Source organism: Dipodomys merriami, unplaced genomic scaffold (assembly GCF_024711535.1).
Source record: "Dipodomys merriami isolate MVZ:Mamm:240054 unplaced genomic scaffold, mDipMer1.0.p SCAF_16, whole genome shotgun sequence".
Lineage (NCBI taxonomy): Eukaryota > Metazoa > Chordata > Mammalia > Rodentia > Heteromyidae > Dipodomys > Dipodomys merriami.
In genome coordinates, this window is record NW_027202937.1 from 21,978,904 (window position 1) to 22,000,239 (window position 21,336).

At 46.2% G+C, this 21,336-nt stretch overlaps 1 protein-coding gene across 8 annotated transcripts in view; it reads left to right on the top strand.

Moving 5' to 3' along the window:
- Atxn1 (ataxin 1) overlaps positions 1-21,336 on the top strand; it is a 414,394-nt gene that overhangs the window by 385,127 nt on the left and 7,931 nt on the right. For 7 of the 8 annotated variants that reach the window (XM_070024519.1, XM_070024520.1, XM_070024521.1 and 4 more), the window contains one exon: positions 8,729-10,779. In XM_070024519.1, coding sequence (XP_069880620.1) covers positions 8,890-10,779 — 1,890 coding nt within the window. In that variant the 5' untranslated portion in view covers positions 8,729-8,889. Of the gene's footprint in view, positions 1-5,712; positions 5,778-8,728; positions 10,780-21,336 lie in introns of those variants that run through there. The other variant, XM_070024523.1, reaches the window with a different exon arrangement.

Here is a 21,336-nt window from a genome sequence, read left to right on the forward strand (position 1 = left end):
TGTGTGTGTGTGTGTGTGTGTGTGTGTGTGTGTGTGTGTGTGTGTGTGTACACATGCATGCCAGCTAGTACTTAGGGCTTCATGCTCTTGCTTGGCTTTTTCCATTGAAGACTGCGCTCTACCACTTGGGTCATATCTCCTCTTCTTGCTTTTTGCTGGATAATTGGAGGTGAGTCTCTTCGATTTGTCCGCTAGGGCTAGCTTTGAACAGATACTCAGATCTCAGACTCCTGAGTAGCTAGGATGACAGTGGCCACCCAGTGCCCAGCTTGTGAGGTATCTATTCTCCTGCATTTCTCTGACCTCGAGAACCTCAGCTCATGTCCTCCAAGGCAAGGCCTGCTTACCGGGCACCAGTGCCACCACCAGCCATGGGCTGAAGGGAGCCTGAGCAGACTGCAGACTTGAACTTGCTTTTTCTGAGGCTAGACAGAGAAAGAGCTCATTTGGAAGGCGCATGAGTACTAATAGTTCTCTGGTTCTCATCTCTGCAGCACTGCTGGGACCTGGATCATAGTTTAGTGGGTGTCCCTAAGCTTGACTGAGGAGCCCCAGCTTGTAGGGTAAAGGCTGAGCTCTCTTCCTGCCCCTGACAATGAGTGTCACCCGGATATAGGCATCGTACAGAGCATCATAGAAGTCATCATACAGTGCATTCCCTCTCCCACTCCAGGTGCTTGTTCCTTGTGCATTTTATGGAAAATTTAAAGGCAGCTCTCTGCCATTACCTTCACTCAGGGAGATCCTTCCCAGCCCATCCTGTATCATGGGGAGGCAGAACAAGGAACCAATCTCCAGTACTTGTGCCAGCCTCCATCTCATTCACCTCTGCATCATCCTTGGTGTCACCATTGAAAAACATCCCTGTTCACGGAAGTGTTTGCATGAGGTGATTGACGGGGAGTAGATCAATTAGTGGAAAGTCTGTATCTGGTCCTGCGGATGCCACCATGAATAAGCACAGGCCTGGAGGCGTAGGATGACAGAATCACAGCCTCTTCTACCTTTGCGACTTCTTCCTTGTCTCATCCAGCTTCTGTAGGGTCCAGATGTTCCTCTGTTTGGAACAGGACTACTTGATTCCACATGGCTTTCTCCTTTGGGTGGCGCAGTCTTCTCTCTGCCTCTCTCTCTTGTAAGGACTGTTGTTATTAAATCTAAGGCCCACCTGGATAATAAACCAGGCTATCCCGAATTGCATCTGTGAAGATCCTCTTTGCAAATAGATGTTTTTACAAGATGCAGGTGGAGACAACTTTTTGGGTTTTAGCATTTGGTTTTATTGATGATAATAAATGAAGTCATGTACTATTTATCATTGATATCCTCCAGCACTTGTGGAGTCTTTCTAATCCAGATTATAAATTGTCTACTATGCCTCTCCTCATTATTTATTTGTGTTGGTACCAGGGCATGAACTCAGGGGCCTCACGCTTGCTCAGCTCATAGGCTCACAACTAGAGCTCTACCACTTGAGCCACACCTTCAGTACTGCTTTGTGCTGGTTCATGGGAGATGATGTCTCTCAGACTCTTCTTCCTAAAGCTGCTTTCATTCCTTAGTCTTTTGGGTCTCAGCTTTTAGGGTAGCTAGGATTGCCAGCATAACCACCAGCATCAACATAGTCTCTTCCTGTCCTGTGTTGGCCACTCAGCCAGAGATCACTTCACCTGGACCTGCTCCATGGGCTATTGTCCCTCGATATCAGTGGCTCATGAACAGTATAGTTCCTTATTCTGAATATTTTCTCTCTTTTTCATTTTTGGAGGTATTAGGCCTCATGCTACTAGACAGATACTTTACCACTAGATCCTCACCGCCAGCCCTTGTTTTGCATGGGCTGTAATCCTCATACTTTGCTTCTCTGTGTTACTGACTGGGTGTGTAACACTGTACCCAGCCAGGCTGTCTGTGATACACAATTGGCCCCCCCCCTCCACTATCTCTGCCTTCGAAGTAGCTAGGATCGCAGATTTAGCCGTCACATTTGGCTGAAGTTTGCATTTTTAAAATAAAGTTTATTACTCCAACCATTTGAGCATCTTGCCAAACTGTTGGTACTTATTGAGGGTATAGTCAAACAATACCTCACTCTTCCATTTAAATCACTCTTTAAGCCAGCTCTCTCCAAGCCTAGTAACGGCCTAATTTGAGCTAGAGAAACCAAGGGTACACATTTATTTTTGTTCTCATTGATCTTAATTTTCTTGATTCTATGTCATCCCTTCCAGCCTCTGAGGATTTGTCTGAACCATAGCATTGTAATCACTTCTTCCAACCTTCTATTACCTCTAAATATGATAACCAAATATTAATAAGACGTTGAAGAGAACTAAAAATAGAATGGTGGCCTGCCATTTACTTCATGCTGACATTGAACAATTAAGGCCTGCTGTATATCCTAGAGACAGAGTGCTTGATGAATAAAAATGTGACCCATTCCCTTTGAAGCAGGCTTGGTTGGTCAGCCATGAAGGCATCTAATTATGGCTTGTCATCTAACACATCTTTCTTCACCCGGGATACTCCTAGGCTGTCATGTTTGGGCTTATTTTTCATGATTAACCAAAATGCAGCACCTTCTGTCAGCATGACATCGGTTCTTTCACTCTAGAGATAAAAGAGGAAGGATGTGTTGGCAAGTCAGGACTTCTAGAATCCTCACCCTGTCCAGGTGGCCTCTGCTATTCTACTGTTCCATCTGCTGAAGGGTCTCATCATTTCACCATAGAGTGTGAATATACCGTCTCTAAAATGCTTGGGGCTCTGGATTCTTTTTTATTTTGGAATATTGCCACATGTTATAATGAGATAGCTTAGGAACGAGACCCTCGTCTAAACACAGGATTCATTTCTATTTTATATACACCTTATGCGCCCTGGCCTAAAGGTCATTTCATGCAACCATTTTAGTGTCCCCTGGATACTCACACTGCAACCTGAGGGTCACGTGTGGAATTTTCCACTTGTGATGTCATGTCAGCATTCACAAAATTGGAGGTTGGGGATTTCCCCATTAGGGAAGCTCAGCAGATGGTCTGCCTCTCCTCCTTCTAGCTAAAGATGCAGCCGCACTTCCTGTTCATGCAACAGACTAGGCATTGGGTACAGAGCAGTGCAGTCTACTTACAATATGCTTTATGTATTGGATTTTAGAAGCATCTTGGATTCCAAGCAATTAGTTGTTCTTCACAGGACCTGGATGCAGAAAACCATGATCTCAGCTCATTTTCTTATCGCTCCTCAGTCTGAAAATTATAGCATGACAGTCACGAAAATTATAGCACAGATACAAGTATGAGGTTTCTTTGGTTAAATGTGTTCCTTCTTTTGGGACAGGATTGAATCATGTATCAAATTTATAATATGCTCATAGTTATTTTTAAGCCAGGAAAAAAATGGAACCTTTGTCATAGAGCACTTGGGGTGAAGGACCCCCAAAGGGAACAGCTGACACTTACTTGAATAATAAGCTCTTTGTTTACAAGTCTCCCCTCAATTGTCCATTAATATGCAGCACCAGTTTGATTACCCAATCTCCTCTGTTAGAAAGAAACTAGAGATGTTTTGTTTGCTTGAGTTGAGGTGTACACACTTTCATCTTATACCTGAATTTATCACGTGTAACTGGAGATCTGGTAAAATGCAGGTTGCAAAGCAGGAGTTCTTGTATTTGCAAGACCCTGGAATGCTGGAGTTACTGCTCGAGGATCACACTTGGACGAGTAAGGCCTCCCTTATGCTACTGAGCTAAATATGAAAATACTGTTAGAGAGCTCAATCTGAATATAGATGCTGCACTTATAAATTCAAAAATGCCTAAAATGAGTGTATTCAGAGCAGTGATTGCCAGGTAACCCACAGGTAGTAAACCTTGAGTAAATGTGTCTTCATTCCTCTCTTAACCCTCCTCCTGCTTTCCCTTTCCCAATAATAATGTTTAAACAGTGATCTGCATGTATGGCTCTCTGGTAGCTTAGCATTTATATTATTGTGAATGACCCCCATGTGTCAAAGAAGCCATTCTGTTTCATGTGCACTCACAAGTAAACTCCAAGGACCTCCAGGTGGCAGCACGCTATGACCATTTCCTGCAACTAGGAAGAGACCCTGAAAGCACAAATCCAATTCACCTTTAAAAAAAAAAATTATGGGGCTGGGAAGGTGGCTCAGTGGTAGAGCACTTGCCTTGCATGCCTGAGGCCCTGGGTTTGATTCCTCAGCATCACATAAACAAAAAGAAAAAAAAGCCAGAAGTGGCGCTGTGGTTCAAGTGGTAGAGCGCTAGCCTTGAGCTGAAGAGCTGAGGGACAGCACCCAGACCCAGAGTTCAGGCCTCACGACCGGACCCCTCCCCCCAAAAACAATTATTTTGCCTTTGTCTTTCCCTTCATTTCCCTACCTCTTCTGGCTTCATAAATTACCTCCCTTTTGAGCCCACAAATAACCACTCATAGTGCCCCATCAGATTTGGTGGCATGTTATGGCACCCCCTGGTGGCTCATTGACAATAAAACAAGCTCTACTTCCTAGGGGCATATTTCTCCTTTGAAGGAACATGTAGATAGTACAGCTACTATAGCAGAGAAAGGATACATCGTCTAGAATTAGATCTCCCTGTCTACTTCATGCTCTGCACTGGTAAATATACCTTCTGAGTGTAGGAGAACACTGGACATATTGATACATGCCTGTATTTGTCTGTGCATGCCACTACTCGGGAGACTGAGGTAAGAGGATCACTTGAGCCCAAGAGTTCAGGGCCATCCTGTGACAACATTGTGAGATACTGTCCCTTTAAAAGTATTTAAAATTGTAAGCTTGGTGTAAACCAAGCCTGTAATCCCAGCACTAGGAGAGACTAAGAGAGGAGGATCTGAAATTCACCTGAGCTACATAATAGGATTCCATTTCAATAAAACCCCAAAACATAGACAGATGGACAGACAGACAGACAGACAGACAGACAGGCAGACAGACAGACAGACAGACAGACAGACAGACAGACAGACAGACAGACAGACAGACAGACAGACAGACAGACAGACAGACAGATAGATAGATAGATAGATAGATAGATAGATAGATAGATAGATAGATAGATGATAGATTTTTTTTAATTTAAAAATGAGTTTTAGAGGAGGATAAGTTGAGATCTGTATCAGCTTGGCACCCCAGCTTCTTATGCTAATCATCCTATCCTTGATTTATCCCTGGGATTTCCTGGGAAAAGTGCTGTTTATCAATGGATAACTTCAGAAGAATAAATTTAATTTGTCAAATCAGACATGTTTTGTGGTGGTTCATTAGCAGAAGCCCTGCTCTGTTAGCATTCAAGGCAAACTGAAGCCAGTGTCTTCCCCCAAATAAGCTATATAAATAAAAACTGCACTTCTGAGAACCAAGTCAGCATTCTTTTCCAAATTTACTAGAGCTGAGTTCTTAAAAGTACCTTCAGAGGAATTTTCTAGTTTTGTATATTGTGCATTCACGTGTGCCGGCAGTTTTACATTTGCATTGCTAATGGACCTCTTCTGGAATGTGTTTGACATTTTACTTGGCTTTGAAAGGACTTTTATGCTGGTGCTTTTGCTTCCCAAGAGCTGTCTAGAGCTAATTAACCTATTCCCTCACTGGCTAGGCCTACTATATGCAAATGTTCTCATTTCAGATTCTGACATATCACTCTTGCGTGAGCATCCCTAATGAAATCCTGTGGGGTTTTCACTGGATCAAAGCTACTATGAGTGCCAGCAGGGGGCGCACACAACAGTTCTGTGAGTAGATCTCAGCAAAGAATGTTAGGAAAAAGCCCGTGAGATTTTACCAGTCCCCTTTTTCTTTTCTTTTTCTTTTTCCATTAAGTAGTTGTACAAAGGCGATCCAACTTCAAGTACAATGCATCTTGATCAATGTCAACTGATTTCCATCATTACGGTCTTTTTCTAAAGACTGACTCTTGAAATCCAAAGAAAAATAGTCATCATTAGTACTTTTCAAACAGCCAAGGACAATGTTGATGCTTTTGTAGTTTAATTTTGCCCTTGTAACTGATTTGTAAGTATTGGATATAAATCATGAGGTGTACTTTTGGTTTTAATTTTGTTTTAATAGAAGGGGCTGTGCAACCAAGTTATTTTGGACCATATGAACCATAGTTTGGGAAAGTAAATAACTCCTTGGACACAGTGGTAGTTATTCATTTCTTCAGCAATATTTTGGTTTTGTGCCAGAACTGGCACTGGGCTTGCACTCAGGGCCTAGGTGCTGTCTCTCAGATTTTCACTCAAGACTAGCAATTTACCACTTGAACCACAGCTCATCTTCTGGCTCTTCGGTGGTTAGATGGAGATAAGAGACTCATGGACTTCCCAGCCAGGCTGGCTTTGAACCATGATTCTCAGATCTCAGCTTCCTGTATAGCTAGGAGTATAGGCCTAAGCCACCTATGGCTAGCGAGTAATACCATTTAACGTCTTTTTTACTTTATGTTTGTATCCTACTTTTAAAGAGCCTCTTTTATCCTCTTGTCATGTGAGAACTCCTATGACTAGGATGTCCTTTGGTATTCAGACACCACATTTCTAAACCTTGGCCTTCCTATATACCTGGTCAAAATCATGAAGAAGGGGCTGCCTTTTCTGTTGTCACTTGTCATTTCATTGTATCTGTAGACATTGGAGCCAACCCATCAAGGACCATTACGTCACTCCCATTCCCTTTGCAAGTTCAAGTTCCAGGTTGAATCTCTCCTGGAGAGGAGAGATTAGGGATTGGGTAGTGCAGACATGAGGAGTGGAGGAGAAAGCAGGACTGGGCTGCATTAGGCATCTCACTGCTACCACAGCAGTGAGTGAGTGCTAAAGGTGGCTGCTTTCTAGTGTTTGTTTTCAAATCAGATCATGGAAAAGAGAAATGCCAAAAGTGAGGGTCTGCAATTCCCAAAGTCCAGTTTCCATAGCTCATGTCACAAGGCATTACTCTTGTCTGCACCTGTTGCTCCAGAGAGTACTCACATTACTGGTGGCTAAGCATGGTTCCTTTTGATCCTGTTGAGCTATGTCTCCTGCCAGGTGGGTAGTGCCACACACACACTGCCTAGATGGCTAGGATTCAGTGGTCACTAACGAATGAGATTGGAGTCCAGAAGCCCTGAGATGGAGGTTCTCAATCCATACGATCTGAGATAGATACAACCAAGTCTGATTTGTTTGAATGTGGTTTCATCTCTGTTAGTGAAGAGTTGGCCCTTTCTGAGGAGAAAGGGATAGGATGGTATGAAGAGAAACTTTTAAGATAAAATGGAAGAAAGGGGGCTGGGAAAGTGGCTCAGTGGTAGAGTACTTGCCTAGCATGCATGAAGCCCTGGGTTCAATTCCTCAGGACCACATATACAAAAAAAAGCCAGACGTGGTGCTGTGGCTCAAGTGGTAGAGTGCTAGCCTTGAGCAAAAGAAGCTCAGAAACAGTGCCCAGATCCTGAGTTCAAGCCCAGGACTGGCAAAAAAAAAAAAAAAAGGAAGAAAGTAGGAGACAAAACATGTGTGGAACCCACACTAAGGAAACTTTTAATACATGAGCCCTACCTACTATATTTATTAAATAAGGTAGTTGTACAAAGTGGTTTCAGCTCAACATATCAGTTCATAAGAATAATGCATCTTGATCAACTTCCTTCATATTGTATTTTTAAGTCTATAACCCAAGGTATTTCTAACCACTCCAGAAATTTTTATTCTGTTACCATCTGAGATGGATGTTCTTGGAGTATTTGTACTTGGAATTATTCTGAAATTTGTAGAGAATGGTATTATTATGGACTTCCTCCTCTAAGGTGGGGTATGTCTGTGGGGTGGGGTCAGTGGGAGGAATTCCCATAGGTCCAATATGGCCCCAGAGCTAGCTGTAACATTGGAGTATTGCTGTAGTGCTCTTTCTGTTCTTTACTGACTCCTTCCCACAGCATGGTTTTGAAGACAGGATCCAACTGGCCCTTACTGACGTCATTTGAAAGTGTCATTTGATTTATCCCTATGGGTAAAAAAAAAAAATGATGAGGACAGCTGGATACTGGTGGCTTACACCAGTATCTCAGTACTCAGTATCTCAGCTACTTGGGTACCTGAGATCTGAGAACCAAGGTTCAAAGCCAGAAAAGTTTATGAGACTTTTATCTTCAAATAACCAGCAAGAAGCCAGAGTGGAATCATGGCAGAAGTAGTAGAGTGCCATCCTTGAGCAAAATAAGCTAAGGGACAGTACCTAGGTCTTGAGTTCAAGTCCCAGTAATGGTACATTAAAAAAAATGGGGATATAGGGTACCACCATGTCTGAAAAAGAATTATGTATCAGGTATCCTCCAAGAGCAAGACAGAGGGACCAAGAAGAGATAGTAAAGGGCATCTTAGGGGAATTGTTAACTCCCTAAAAGTTTCTGTACTTTGAAGTCGTGACTTGCTCAGTTTCCTCGTCTGTTCTTCCCAACCTGCTAACCCAGCAGAGTTCATTTTGCCCAGGTGGGGGGCCTTGGAATGCACACTGATTGCAAGGGCTTAGGCAAAATCCTGCCAAGAATGGGGTTCTTTTCCCCCACCAAAGCTGACATTTTTATTTCCTTCTCTCCCCCCCCCCACCCTTGTCTTCCCTTTCTCTCTTCTCCTTCCTTGTCCCCTCCGGCCTCCGCCACCCCGGTCCCCCCCACCCCTTGCCCCCATGGCCCCTTTCTCAGGATCCGGAGCTGCCGCTGGCCCAGTGCGCCCTGGGGGAGATGATTCCTCATGAAGAACCTGGGTCCCCTACAGCCATCCAATGTGACCTTCCGTGTATCAGACTGAAATCCCAACTCGCGCCACAGTGAAAGCAGCCACCGTGGAGGGGGGACGGCGAAAAATGAAATCCAACCAGGAGCGGAGCAATGAATGCCTGCCTCCCAAGAAGCGCGAGATCCCCGCCACCAGCCGGCCCTCGGAGGAGAAGGTCACCGCCCCGCCCAGCGACAATCACCGGGCGGACGGCCCGGCAGCGGTGGCGGCGGCGGCCGCGTGGCTCCCCGGCCACCCTCCGGGCAGCCGGGGCCCAGGGGGAGGGCGGCACGGGCCGGTGGGGCCTTCCACCGAGCTTGGTTTACAACAGGGAATAGGTTTACACAAAGCACTGTCCACGGGGCTGGACTACTCCCCGCCCAGTGCTCCCAGGTCGGTCCCCTCTGCCACCACGCTGCCCGCGGCCTACCCTCCGCCGCAGTCGGGGACCCCGGTGTCTCCGGTGCAGTACGCCCACCTGCCGCACACCTTCCAGTTCATGGGCTCCTCCCAGTACAGCGGACCCTACGCCGGCTTTCTCCCTTCACAGTTGATCTCCCCCTCGGCCAACCCCGTCACCAGTACGGTGGCCACGGCCGGGGGCGCCACCACTCCATCCCAGCGCTCCCAGCTGGAGGCCTATTCCACTCTGCTGGCCAACGTGGGCGGTCTGAGCCAGGCCGCTGGGCACAAGATCGAGCCGCAGCAGCCGCCACCACCGCCGCAGCAGCACCTGGGCAGGACCCCCGGGCACCTCACCCCGGGGTCCCCACCGCCCCCCCCACAGAACCAGTACGTGCACATCTCCAGCTCTCCGCAGAGCGCCGGGCGCACGGCCTCGCCGCCGGCCATCCCCGTCCACCTGCACGCGCACCAGGCCATGATCCCACACACGCTCACCCTGGGCCCGTCCTCCCAGGTGGTGGTGCAGTACGGCGGCGGCGACCCCGGCGGCCACCACTTCGTCCCCCGTGAGCCCAGCAAGAAAGACGGAGGCGGTGGCGGCGGCAGCAGCAGGCTGCCGCAGGCCAAGGAGGTGTTGAACGGGGAGATGGAGAAGGGCCGGCGGTACGGGGCGCCCGCCTCTGCCGACCTGGGATTGGGCAAGGCGGGCAGCAAATCGCTCCCGCACCCTTACGAGCCCAGGCACGTGGTGGTCCACCCCAGCCCCGCGGACTACAGCAGTCGAGATCCACCCGGGGTCCGCGCGTCCGTCATGGTCCTCCCCAACAGCAGCAGCACGCCCGCATCCGACCTGGAGGCCCAGCAGGCCGCGGCGCATCGCGAGGCCTCCCCGTCCGCCCTCAACGACAAGAGCGGCCTGCACCTCGGGAAGGCCGGCCACCACCACCGGTCCTACGCGTTGTCCCCCCACACGGTCATCCAGACCACACACAGTGCTTCAGAGCCTCTCCCCGTGGGACTGCCGGCCACCGCCTTCTACGCGGGCACTCAGCCCCCGGTCATCGGCTACCTGAGCGGCCAGCAGCAGGCGATCACCTACGCAGGCAGCCTGCCCCAGCACCTGGTGATCCCTGGCACCCAGCCCTTACTCATCCCAGTGGGCAGTCCGGATATGGACACCCCGGGGGCAGCCTCCGCCATCGTCACCACGTCGCCTCAGTTCGTCACCACCGCCCTGCCCAAGAGTGACAACTTTAACCCCGAGGCCCTGGTCACCCAGGCTGCCTACCCAGCCATGGTCCAGGCTCAGATCCACCTACCCGTGGTCCAGTCGGTGGCCTCGCCCGCCGCGGTGCCGCCCACGCTGCCACCCTACTTCATGAAAGGCTCCATCATCCAGCTGGCCAACGGGGAGCTGAAGAAGGTGGAGGACTTGAAGACGGAAGACTTCATCCAGAGCGCGGAGATAAGCAACGAGCTGAAGATCGACTCGAGCACGGTGGAGAGGATCGAGGACAGCCACAGCCCCGGGGTGGCGGTGATACAGTTCGCCGTCGGGGAGCATCGGGCACAGGTAGGCTGCACGCGGCTGGCACAGGTAGTGGAGGGGAGGGGAGGAGGCTGCCCCCGCTGGCAAGATGACTTGATTGTTGGTGTGATGCAGGATGAAGTGCGGCCCCCAATGGGGGACATACTTTTTGTCTGCCATGGGGCTGGAATCTCTGGGCCTGGGCGCTCTCCCTCAGCTTTTTGGTTCAAGGCTAGTGCTCTACCACTTGAGCCACAGCGCCACTTCCAGTTTTCTGGTGGTTTATTGGAGATAAGAGTCTCACAGTCTTTACTGCCCGGGCTGGCTTTGAACCGTGATCCTCAGATCTCAGCCTCCTGAGTAGCTAGGATTACAGGTGTGCACCACTGGTGCCTGACCCAGACCTTTTCCCAGCCTAGGGTCTCTAGGAAAATCCAGCCCCACTTGTGTTTCCCCATGGCCACCTTTCTAAGGAATGAATCTGTATGTCTAAACAGGTCTGGGTTTCCTCTAGAACTTTTTCCTCTCAGTGTCAGGAGTTGTTTGGTCTTCTCATTGGTGAGATGGAGCCCACCCTTGCACCCACAGAGTAAATTGTTGAACTTCAGTAGCCAAATTAAAAATTGGATTGGAAGCATTCCAGAAAAGGTTGTCACCATGATACACCCATCTTCTCAAATCTAGGTATAGACTGCCTAAACAGTTGACAACCCACTGGGCCTGAACCATACCTCCTTCCACCCCTGCCCACCATGGCAAGTCCCAGTGTGCACTGCAGGAGTGGTGGAGAGAAGGCCAGGTAGCTGTGGGGGGACAAGTTACTTGGCCTCTTTGATCTGTCCATTCTCTCACCTATCAAACAGGTTCCTTAATCTTTTAGGGGCCCCTTCTGGTCTTTTATCCTTTGCTTCTCCATCTTCTAGAACAGATTATAAAATGTATTGGCATCAGCTAATCAAGCAAGAAAGGGGCACTTGGAGAAGTTTTTACTGACCTTTCTTGAGTGATCCTCAGATCTCAGACACTTGAATAGCTAGAATCACAGTCTTAAGCCACTAGAGCCTAGCACTTCTTTTTTTTTTTTTTTTTTGCCCATCCTGGGGCTTGAACTTGGCCTGGGCACTGTCATTGAGCCAACTCTTTGTATTCACTGCTAGTGCTCTACCACTTGAGCCACAGAGCCACTTCCTGCTCTTTTTGAGTAGTTTATTGGAGAGAAGAGTCTCACAGACTTTCCTAGCTGGGCTGGCTTCAAACTGTGATCCTCAGAGCTCAGCCTCCTGAGTAGCTAGGATTACAGGCATGAACCACCAGTGCCTGGCTAGCACTGGGACTAAATTTCTAATTGCTATTGTGGAAGATGCCCCAGAGCTCTCTCCAGTGATACTCCAGGTGAGGTGGAGAAAAATGCTTTCACGTGTTTATTCCTGTGTTGGTGGCTTTGCAGTACACAGCATGGCTCTACATTGGCAGAACAATTTGCCTTCCTGTTCTTTCCATGCGAGTTTTTGTTTTGTTTTGTTGGCTTGGGGGAGGGATAATAGGAAAAGTAATAGGAAGGTGTTTCCCATTGTGGCAAACCCCTTCCTTCCTTTTCAGGTGGAGGGTAAGTAGCACACTCAGAGTTGCTGCCCCCTTTATGCTGTGGCTCTGGCTGAAAGCCCTAAAGGCTAAAAGATTGTTTCCCTTGGACCTCCTTCCCAAGTAACATTCTCCAGGAACAACTTCAAGACTGGAAAGTCCTGGGACTCCCAGGCAATTGGCCTCAACAGGAGCCAATGGGACTTGAGAAAGAAACAGTGACATCACACCATGGCCTTAGGTCATAAGCAAATTAGCTAAAGGGAAAACACTGGAGCTGAAGCCAAAAAGGACCCAAGTCTGCATGTATCTTTCACTACAGGGCAGCACCGGGACCTAGACTTACATTTACTTAATTCCATGCTTCAATGTAGGATGCAGAGAGAGGTTTGCTTCCAAAAAAACTAATCCTAAGACTTCACCCTCTAAAAAGGGATTATAGAAGGAGTGGCAGTCTATTAAAAACTGCTAGGAAGGCTGATCATTTGCAGGAGGAGCACAATAAAACGCCCCTTGCGTGACCAAGAAACACCACTATCTGCATTTCTGACAAGTGTTTCTGGCAGGAGCTGAAGATGAATGAGGGATGGAGGGATGGCTTGGTGGGTGCTTCTCCAGAGCATCCAATGAGAGCTCATGAGCTCCCCCTGTCTGCAGAGAATTGGATAGCAATATGCCAACCCTGAGAGCCTGGGCCCAAGGCACCCTATCTCCCTCAAGCCCTTGTCTTTCCTGTCCTTCTATCTTAAGTCCCTGAGGGTCAGCTTTTCTGAGGACCACATGTCTGTAAAGGGTTCTGGGATGACTGTTTCCTTTGGCTGCTGCGTTCCTGAATGTCGAGCTCCACATGATGTTAAGGTCGTCTGTCACCAAGGTGACTGCCTCTTTTATGACTTAATGGCTGCTTAATAGGGCCATGTTCTTCTTCTCCTCGCTGTCCTGGCGTGGGCATGGTGTGTGCGCCTATGGCAAGGCAGAATGATGTCCCTTACTGTGTGTCTGCCCGTGGCTTTGCTTCCATTCCACTCATTTTGAGTTTGACTGAGGTGGACTGAGTCACTGATAGTAGCTTCTATCTTGAATGGATGAGCTGGGGCCTAAAAATAGCCAAGGCACAAATAAGCCCATCCAGTCCCTCTGCTGCCAAAGCACGCTCACCGGCAGCATTCACTGTGCAAGGCTGGGGGAACATGCATCCTGACCAATCAGAAGCCAGGGTCGGTCAGCACCCTGAATGCACACGTGTGCACTGGGGCTGCACTCCAGTTGTTGGGAATCAACTTCCTATCCATTCTCACACCAGAGACAATCCCCTAAAGAAACCAAATCAAACCGTGCTTTTGTTCCTGAATTCGTATACCCTCCGCCCCTCTCATGCACAGAAAACCAGGTCTGCATGCCTGTAATGCCAACTATTTGAAGATCACTTAGGCCCAGGAGTTTAAGACCAATGTGGGCAACAGAGCAAAACCCCATCAGGGGGGAAAAAAAGGAAGGTGACCAGATGCTGGTGGGTCATGTCTGCAACCAGGTACTGGTAGTTCACATCTGTAATCAGGGTTCAAAGCCAGCCTGGGCAGGGCAGTCCATGAGATTCCGATCTCCAATTAAACACACAGACACAGACACACAAGCTGGAAGTGGAGGTATGGATGAAATGGTAGAGCACCAGCCTGAGCAAAGAATGCTAAGGGACAGTACCCAAGCTGTGAATTCAAGCCCCAAGACTGGCACCAGTGTTGTCTTTGCTTTTTTTTTAAAGTAGACTTTCATGTTTAATGTCATTTTACATTTATAAAACATTGAACACAAATTAGAATTCCTGCAGTTTCCTCCATTATGAAAACTTTGGTATAATGTGTGTCCCAGTCGATGAGTTAGCACCGCTACATTGTGGTTAACTAAACACCATAATTTAACCTGGCAGGTTTACTCTGTGGTACCTTCTGTGAGTTTGGCTGTTTGGGGGAGGTAGAGCTGAAGTTTGAACTCAGGGTCTCCAGGGCCTGGTACTTGCTAGGCAGGCACTCTACCACTTGAACCTCTCTGCCAGTGCTCTTTGTGTTGTTTATTTTTAAGATATGGTCTCACTTTATGTCTCACTAGCCCAGAACGTGATCCTCCTATTTGTTTCCCCAAGTTGCTGGGATGACAGGTACCCATTACTACCCTGCCTAGTCCTGTGCTTTGCCCTTAGCTTTGGATGACAGGTTCACACTGCTGCACCCAGCCACTGGTCAAGATGAAGTCTCTCAAACTTTTTTCCTGGGCTGGCTTTGAACTGTGCTCCTTTTGATCTCCATCAAGTAGCTCATGGCACAGACTGGAGCCATCACAATGGATCACATCTGTGAGTTTTGATAAACGTGTGATTCCTTGCACAACCAGCATTCCACAGTCATCTTGAATAGTTTTACCACCATAAAAATCTATTATGTCTCACATGCTCCCAACCCCATGACACATACAATCTCCTGCCTTAAATCCCTAGCAACCACCAATCTTTTTTTTTTAACTGCCTAGTTTTTTTTGCCTTTTTTCTAGAATGCTCATTGTTGGAATAACACAGGATATAGCCTTTTTTTTTAGACTGGCTTTTTCACTTAGTATTATGCATTTTAAGTTTCTCTGTCTTTTTCTTTCCATGATACCTTCCTTCTTTTTAATGCTGATTTGTATGTGTATATACATACATACATACCCATGCATATATGTGCATGCACTACAATTTGGGGTATAAGGGGCTCATGCTCTTACTATGTTTTTTGGCTGGTTCTCTGCCACACCAAATTTTTGCTTGTTAATTGGAGATAAACATCTGTTAGATTTGTCTGCCCGGGCTAGCTCTGAACCATGAGCTCAAATCTCAGCCTCCTGAGTAGCTAGTACTATAGGTGTGAGCTGCCGCCACCTGACTAATGCTGGTTGTTCTTTACTGATGTTGTCCTGTAAGGCACATATTTTAAGACCTCTGGACAAGGAGGGCTTTGGGGAGCTATGTGGGGACTACACTGATGACTGCCATGGTGGGCAGTGTCCCTCCTGGGGCTAGTCCTGAGCCTGTTAAAGGGACCATCGCCCAAGAAAGCCCTGTGAACCATGTAATGGGGTGTTGATGGTGTGGCAATGTGTGATGGGGTGTGAACAGAGCCTCATTTGTAGTTAAGGCATTTGTGTTCAGAGATATGACTGTGCTCGGACGTGGGTTTCCCAAACAACTCTGAAACACTTCCACCGAAGGCTGAGTCACACATAGCATTAACACGATCAAATGTTTTAAATAGAATACTCCCAGATATTCTTACACTCAAATAAAGAGTTGTGACTGCTTTTATTAATGATGTTTAAACACTGAAGTAAATCAATTTTTTTCCTGTACACCCCCCTATTCATCGCCCCAGGATTTTCTGGTTTGCTTCATGCAGAGAACATAGGTGTGCAAACTGTTTTCCAATGGTTTAAAAAAAAAAAAAAAGCAGGTTAGCTTTCCTCTACAGATACTGCAGAATCAAGAATTTTCATTTGCAGGCAGAGTCAAGAATTCCAAATTTAGTAACTTCAGCCAAAACAAGGCATAACTAAACATGTGACTTTTGAGAGATTTCATTGCACTTCAGCTCCAGGCAGAATTCGTGGGTTTGAGATGGTGTTACACTAGAAAATAGTGTTCTGTGAGGCAGATGCCCCTCACATTTGTGGAAACAGGGACCCTGGTGAAGAAAATGAGCCATATTTAAACAACAGACGTTTTGTTTTCCTTCTGTCCTGCTTTTGGTGAAGTGTTACATATGTGTGTATTTAGACATAATGCCAATCTGAAATGGAAATATCCAATCAGACAGTACAACTGCATGCGCACATAGTGTTAAGATGCTGGAGTTATTGACTGAAGAGCCCTGTTTGAATTTTTTCCCTGTAGAAAAGCTTAAATGATTCTTAGAAGCCAGTTATCTGTCAGACTAGTGGCGGTGGGGCAAGTCTTGCTTGGATTCTGCCATCCATGATGGAACTTTGAAGGGTCATTCTTGGAGTTGGTTTAGGGAGCTGGAGGTAGCAGAGTAAACAGGTTTCACTTAGGAGCGGTGGTGAAAGCCAGGTGCTGGTGGCTCACCCCTCTAACCCTAGCTACTCAGGAGGCTGAGATCTGAGGAACCTGGTTTGAAACCAGTCTGGGCAGAAAAGTCCATGAATCTCTTATCTCCAATTAACCACCAAAAAAGCTGGAAGTGGAGCTGTGGAGCAAGTGGTAGAGCATTATCCTTGAGCACAAAAGTCCTAAGACAGTGTCTAGGCCCAGAGTTCAAGCACCAGGACTGGGAAAAGAAAAAAAAAAGTGAGCTGATGAGCAAGCTCATGGCAGCAGCAGGAGGAATGTGGGAAGGGGTGAAGAAGTTGGGAGGTGACCTGCACCTACAAATGAGAGGTACTAGCACAAGGCCTCCAAAGATGAAAGATGGAGAAGTTTTCAGCTGGCCAAAGAAGAGAGACCACCCATGTTCACTGTGTATCCTGCAGATGAGTGTTTGGTAAAGGATGAATTCATGTAGTTAAAAAAAAATGGGTTATGAACAGGATCCCAGTGGCTTACACCTGTAATCCTAGCTACTCAGGAGGCTGAGATCTGAGAATCGTGGTTCAAAGCCAGCCCAGGCAGGAAAGTCCATGAGACTCTTATCTCCAATAAACCACCGGGAAACCAGAAGTGGCGCTGTGGCTCAAGTGGGAGAATGCTTGCCTTGAGCTGAAGAGCTGAGGGACAGCGCCCAGGCCCAGAGTTCAAGCCCCACAACCGACAAAATAAAAAAGGGCTATGGTGAGCTGCCAGAAGGTCTGAAACCTGCTTTGGCTGGGTATGGTCCTGTGCCTGTGAATTTATTAGCCTTGGGTATTTGTATTGTGTGTGTGTGTGTGTGTGTGTGTGTGTGTGTGTGTGTGTGTGTGTGTGTGTGTGTCTTGCAATACAAGGGATTGAACTCACAGTCTCATTACCCCTAGGCAAGTGGTATAACACTGGGCCTACACTCCTAGCCCTTTTGTTTTTATGGTGGCTTTCAAATAGTGTCTCCTTAACTTAGTCCAGTCTGGCTTCAAATTCATGATCTTCCTGTCTCTGCCTGGAGTAGCCGGGATTATGTGTGTACACCACCATACTCAAATGCCATTGGGTTTCAAATCAGAGACTATCCTAGAGAATGTTTAGACCCTCTATAAGATCATGAATTTGTTATTATGAGCTGAAGGAACATTACAGCAAGAAACTGAAGTGTGATTCCATGAGATGGTGAGGAACTCAGCATCTAGCAGAGGAATGCTGAATGAGGCAGCTGTGGCCCAGCCCAGAGAGCTGCCTTGGAGTGTGGAGAGAGGGGTTAGCTACCCCCCAGGGAAGACATGTGTGTAATAGGAGAGAAAGAATGGAAGAATTCTGCAAGCAGCTTGGAGGAATGTGGTACCAGTTACAGAGATGGTGAATAACAGGCAACCATTATTGGTGTTGGCTGGTGAAAAAAAATTAAGACCAGGTCAAATCTTTCCTGTGTTTTCTAAATAGTGCCCTCTGCTGACCAGTTGTGACAATGCAGTATTTTCTATATGGAAGGCAAACACAATCTGTATTATTTCTATTTTCTATTTATATTTCTTTATATTCTTTCATATTTTTCCTGGGCATCTATTATGCCAAGAAGTGTTTTAGATTCTGAAGAGAAAATAGGGAATTCACGGAAGAGGTGAAAGAGACGATATGAATTGAATTAAAAGACAAAAAAAAGACATTGGAAGAAAAGAAGTGCTAGGGGAAAAATAACATGGAAACCAGGGCTGGGAGCTTATGTTTTGGTAAGTGGGATGGTCAGAGAAGCTGTCTCTGAAGAGGAGAAGAGGAGGCAACATTGCAGGGATTCAAAAGGAGTCCAAGCAGAAGCTGGGGTAGAGGAGGTGCAAGGAAACTAGAGTAATTCCTTAGGGAGAGATACAGGCCACACCAGGCTTGTTCATGGTAAAATGCTGGCTTGGTCAGATACTTGTTGTGGATGTAATGAAAAAGTTGTCCCGTCATACCTTGAATATTTGCTTCTGAGTTTCAATGTGTGTAATATGAGAGAAAGAATGGAAGAATTCTGTGATTCCCAGACCTGAGCAGCTTGGAGGAGTGTGGTCCAGTTATAGAGATGGTGAAGAACAGTGCTCATTGCAGGTCTGTTCCTACCATGTTCAGGTTAAGTTGCTGATTAGAAATCTAAGGGGACATCTTTAGCCAACGTGATATTCAGTAGCCAAACCTAACAAGCACTTACGAATTTTCTATGATTGTTTTTTTTCCGTCTCATCATGGGAGTCAAGACCCTGCATCTTCAATAATATAGTTTTCGTCTAGGGCCCCTAATACTGCACAGGTTCTCATTGTGTGCTTATTGAACTTTATTGAAACTAAAGACCACTGGAGCCATTTTGTGACTCTGAATACTAGGGAAAAGACCCACATGGCTTGCAAAGTTGAAGAATTCACAGACTCACGGTTCCAGTTCAGGGTGACATCATGTCACAGAATTGTGCTGAATTTCTTTAATTTCCAAAATAGTCCCTGTTGATGAACTCTTCTCTAAGAGAGTTTCAAATAATAAAACTGAACTGCTCACTGAAAAATCCTCCAATGGTATTTCTTTATTGTCAGTGATTAGCTAACCTTTAAGAATGGTTTATGGGGGCTGGGAAGGTGGCTCAGTGGTAGAGTGCTTGCCTCACATGCATGAGGCCCTGGGTTCAATTCCTCAGCACCTCATAAACAGAAAAGGCTGGAAGTGGTGCTGGGGCTCAAGTGGTAGAGTGCTAGCCTTGAGAAAAAGGAGCTCAGAGACAGTGCCCAGGCCCAGAGTTCAAGCTCCACAATTGACCCCCAAAAAATGTTTTATGTTCTTGACAGGTATTGGTAGCTCATGCCTGAAATCCTAGATTCAGGAGGCTGAGATCTGAGATCATGGTTCAAAGCCAACTTAGGGAGAGAAGACCATGACACTCTGACCTCTATCCAGCAAAAGCCATAAGTGGAGTGTGGCTCAAGTGGTAGAGCCTTGGGTGAGCCTTGAGTCAAAAGCCAGTTGAATGAACGGCCAGTCCACTGCCCACAGTAATCAGGTCATTGGAAGAATCAGCTCTATCTTGAGTTGCAAAGATATGTCTGGCACAAAAAAAAGTCTGGTGGTCATCATTCCCCAAGATCCTGAAAGCTGTTCTTTTGGAAGCTAGAGAGACCAAGACAAGCTTTGAAGTAAGGAAGAAGAACCTCCCAAGTTAAAGACTTTCTTTTAGGGCACATTTCTAATATTTCTCTTTCATTACTTTCCTTTGATGAATATTTTGGTAGGCTGTTCTAGCTGTGGACCACACCACAGCATTTAATGATGTACTTGGCAGGTAAGCAAAGGGAATAGTGAAAGATTTCCAAACTGTCCAAAACCATTACGGTATATCTTTAATGATAAGCATATTCATTAGTATTACAGCTGTTGGCGGTAATCAATTTTAATACCTATTATGAAGACCTTGAAGCCGTTTCTCCCCTGTGAGTCTACAGATAACTTTGTTAGCATGTAGAAACCACCAGGTAGATCTATGTATCTAGAGTAGATGTTATTTTCAAAAAGTAAAGTTTGGGGTTTTCTGAGGACTGATTATGATACATACTGGGGCTCTGTCTAGCAGTAAGTGTTTGGGATGGCTACTAGCAAAGAGTCAGACAGTGCCCAACACAGGAAATCAAGCCAGGAGCATGCAGAGCACAAGAGGAGGCTAGCATGTTTGCAAATAGTGCGTCCAGTATTGATGAACAACACATTCCCCTTGACTGGTACTTTTTAGGCAGGAATAAACAGTGAGGCTGGTAGTTCTTATGAGATAGTTATATGTGAGAACATTGTTCTTATGACTTGCAAACGTAATAAAACAATCCTCACTTGAACTAGGATTGCTCCTTCTGCTCATCTTGTATTGCTAATGGCTCTAGACTTTGGGAGAGGACCTCAGGGGCCCATTCCAGCTGAGTCTTTTCACTTAAGGACATCTGTATCTTGACACCATGCTCCATACATTTCATACATGTAAATGTACAAATACAGGATGAACACTGCTAACTCAACATCCAAAACTTTTTGAGGATCAACCAAGACTTCAAGTAGTTTCAGTGTGTGAAGTATTTCAGATTTTCAGATTAGGGATATGCAACCTGTAAAGGCTCTGCACATATTCCAAAATCCACAAAACTCAAAAAGGCATAAAACTCTAAAATCTGAAATATTTCCAGTCCAAAGTATTTCAGATAGTAGATATTGTGTGTGCATGAGAGAGAGATAAACATAGTTTTGAGACTGAACAGCAATCATCAATCCTGCACACACTTGCAAAGGATGACTAAAGCTGGATACAAGATTCAAACTTCTGCACCATGAAACAAATCGGTGAGCTTAGTGATTGAGTCTGCTTATCTGAAATCAAATTGGCCACTACTGGTAGTAATGAGAACATTAAGTCATCTCTTTGGTGTATTATAATGTCTTTGTTCACAGAGGCAAAGATCCAGAGTCACAGGGAAAAGAAAATGTGTTTGGGTCCAGAAACATGGATTAAATCTCATTTCCATCAGTGAACCAGTATGATGCCAGGAAAATGATCTAATCCCTCTGAAATGATTTGTAAATTGTATTAAAATGGAATAGCAAGACATGTCTCCTCAAAACAGTGGGTTTACCCTGAACTCTAGCCCCATCCCTTACACTCGGGATTATCAGAAGCCCACATGGTTTCAACAGCTCCATTTTTCAGTGTTCAAAGTAGGCCCCCAACACAGTATGCTGAGCCTTCACTTTTTCCTTCTGTGACTCAGTAACTATGTTTTTCTTCTTTTTGGTCCAGTACCATAAGAAGAAGAAAAACTAAATTTTTTTTGAGGGTTTTTTGTTGTTGTTGTTTACATGGTTTTTGTTCAAAGCTCTTTGGTGTCCTCAACAAGGCAGCCCATTACCAAGC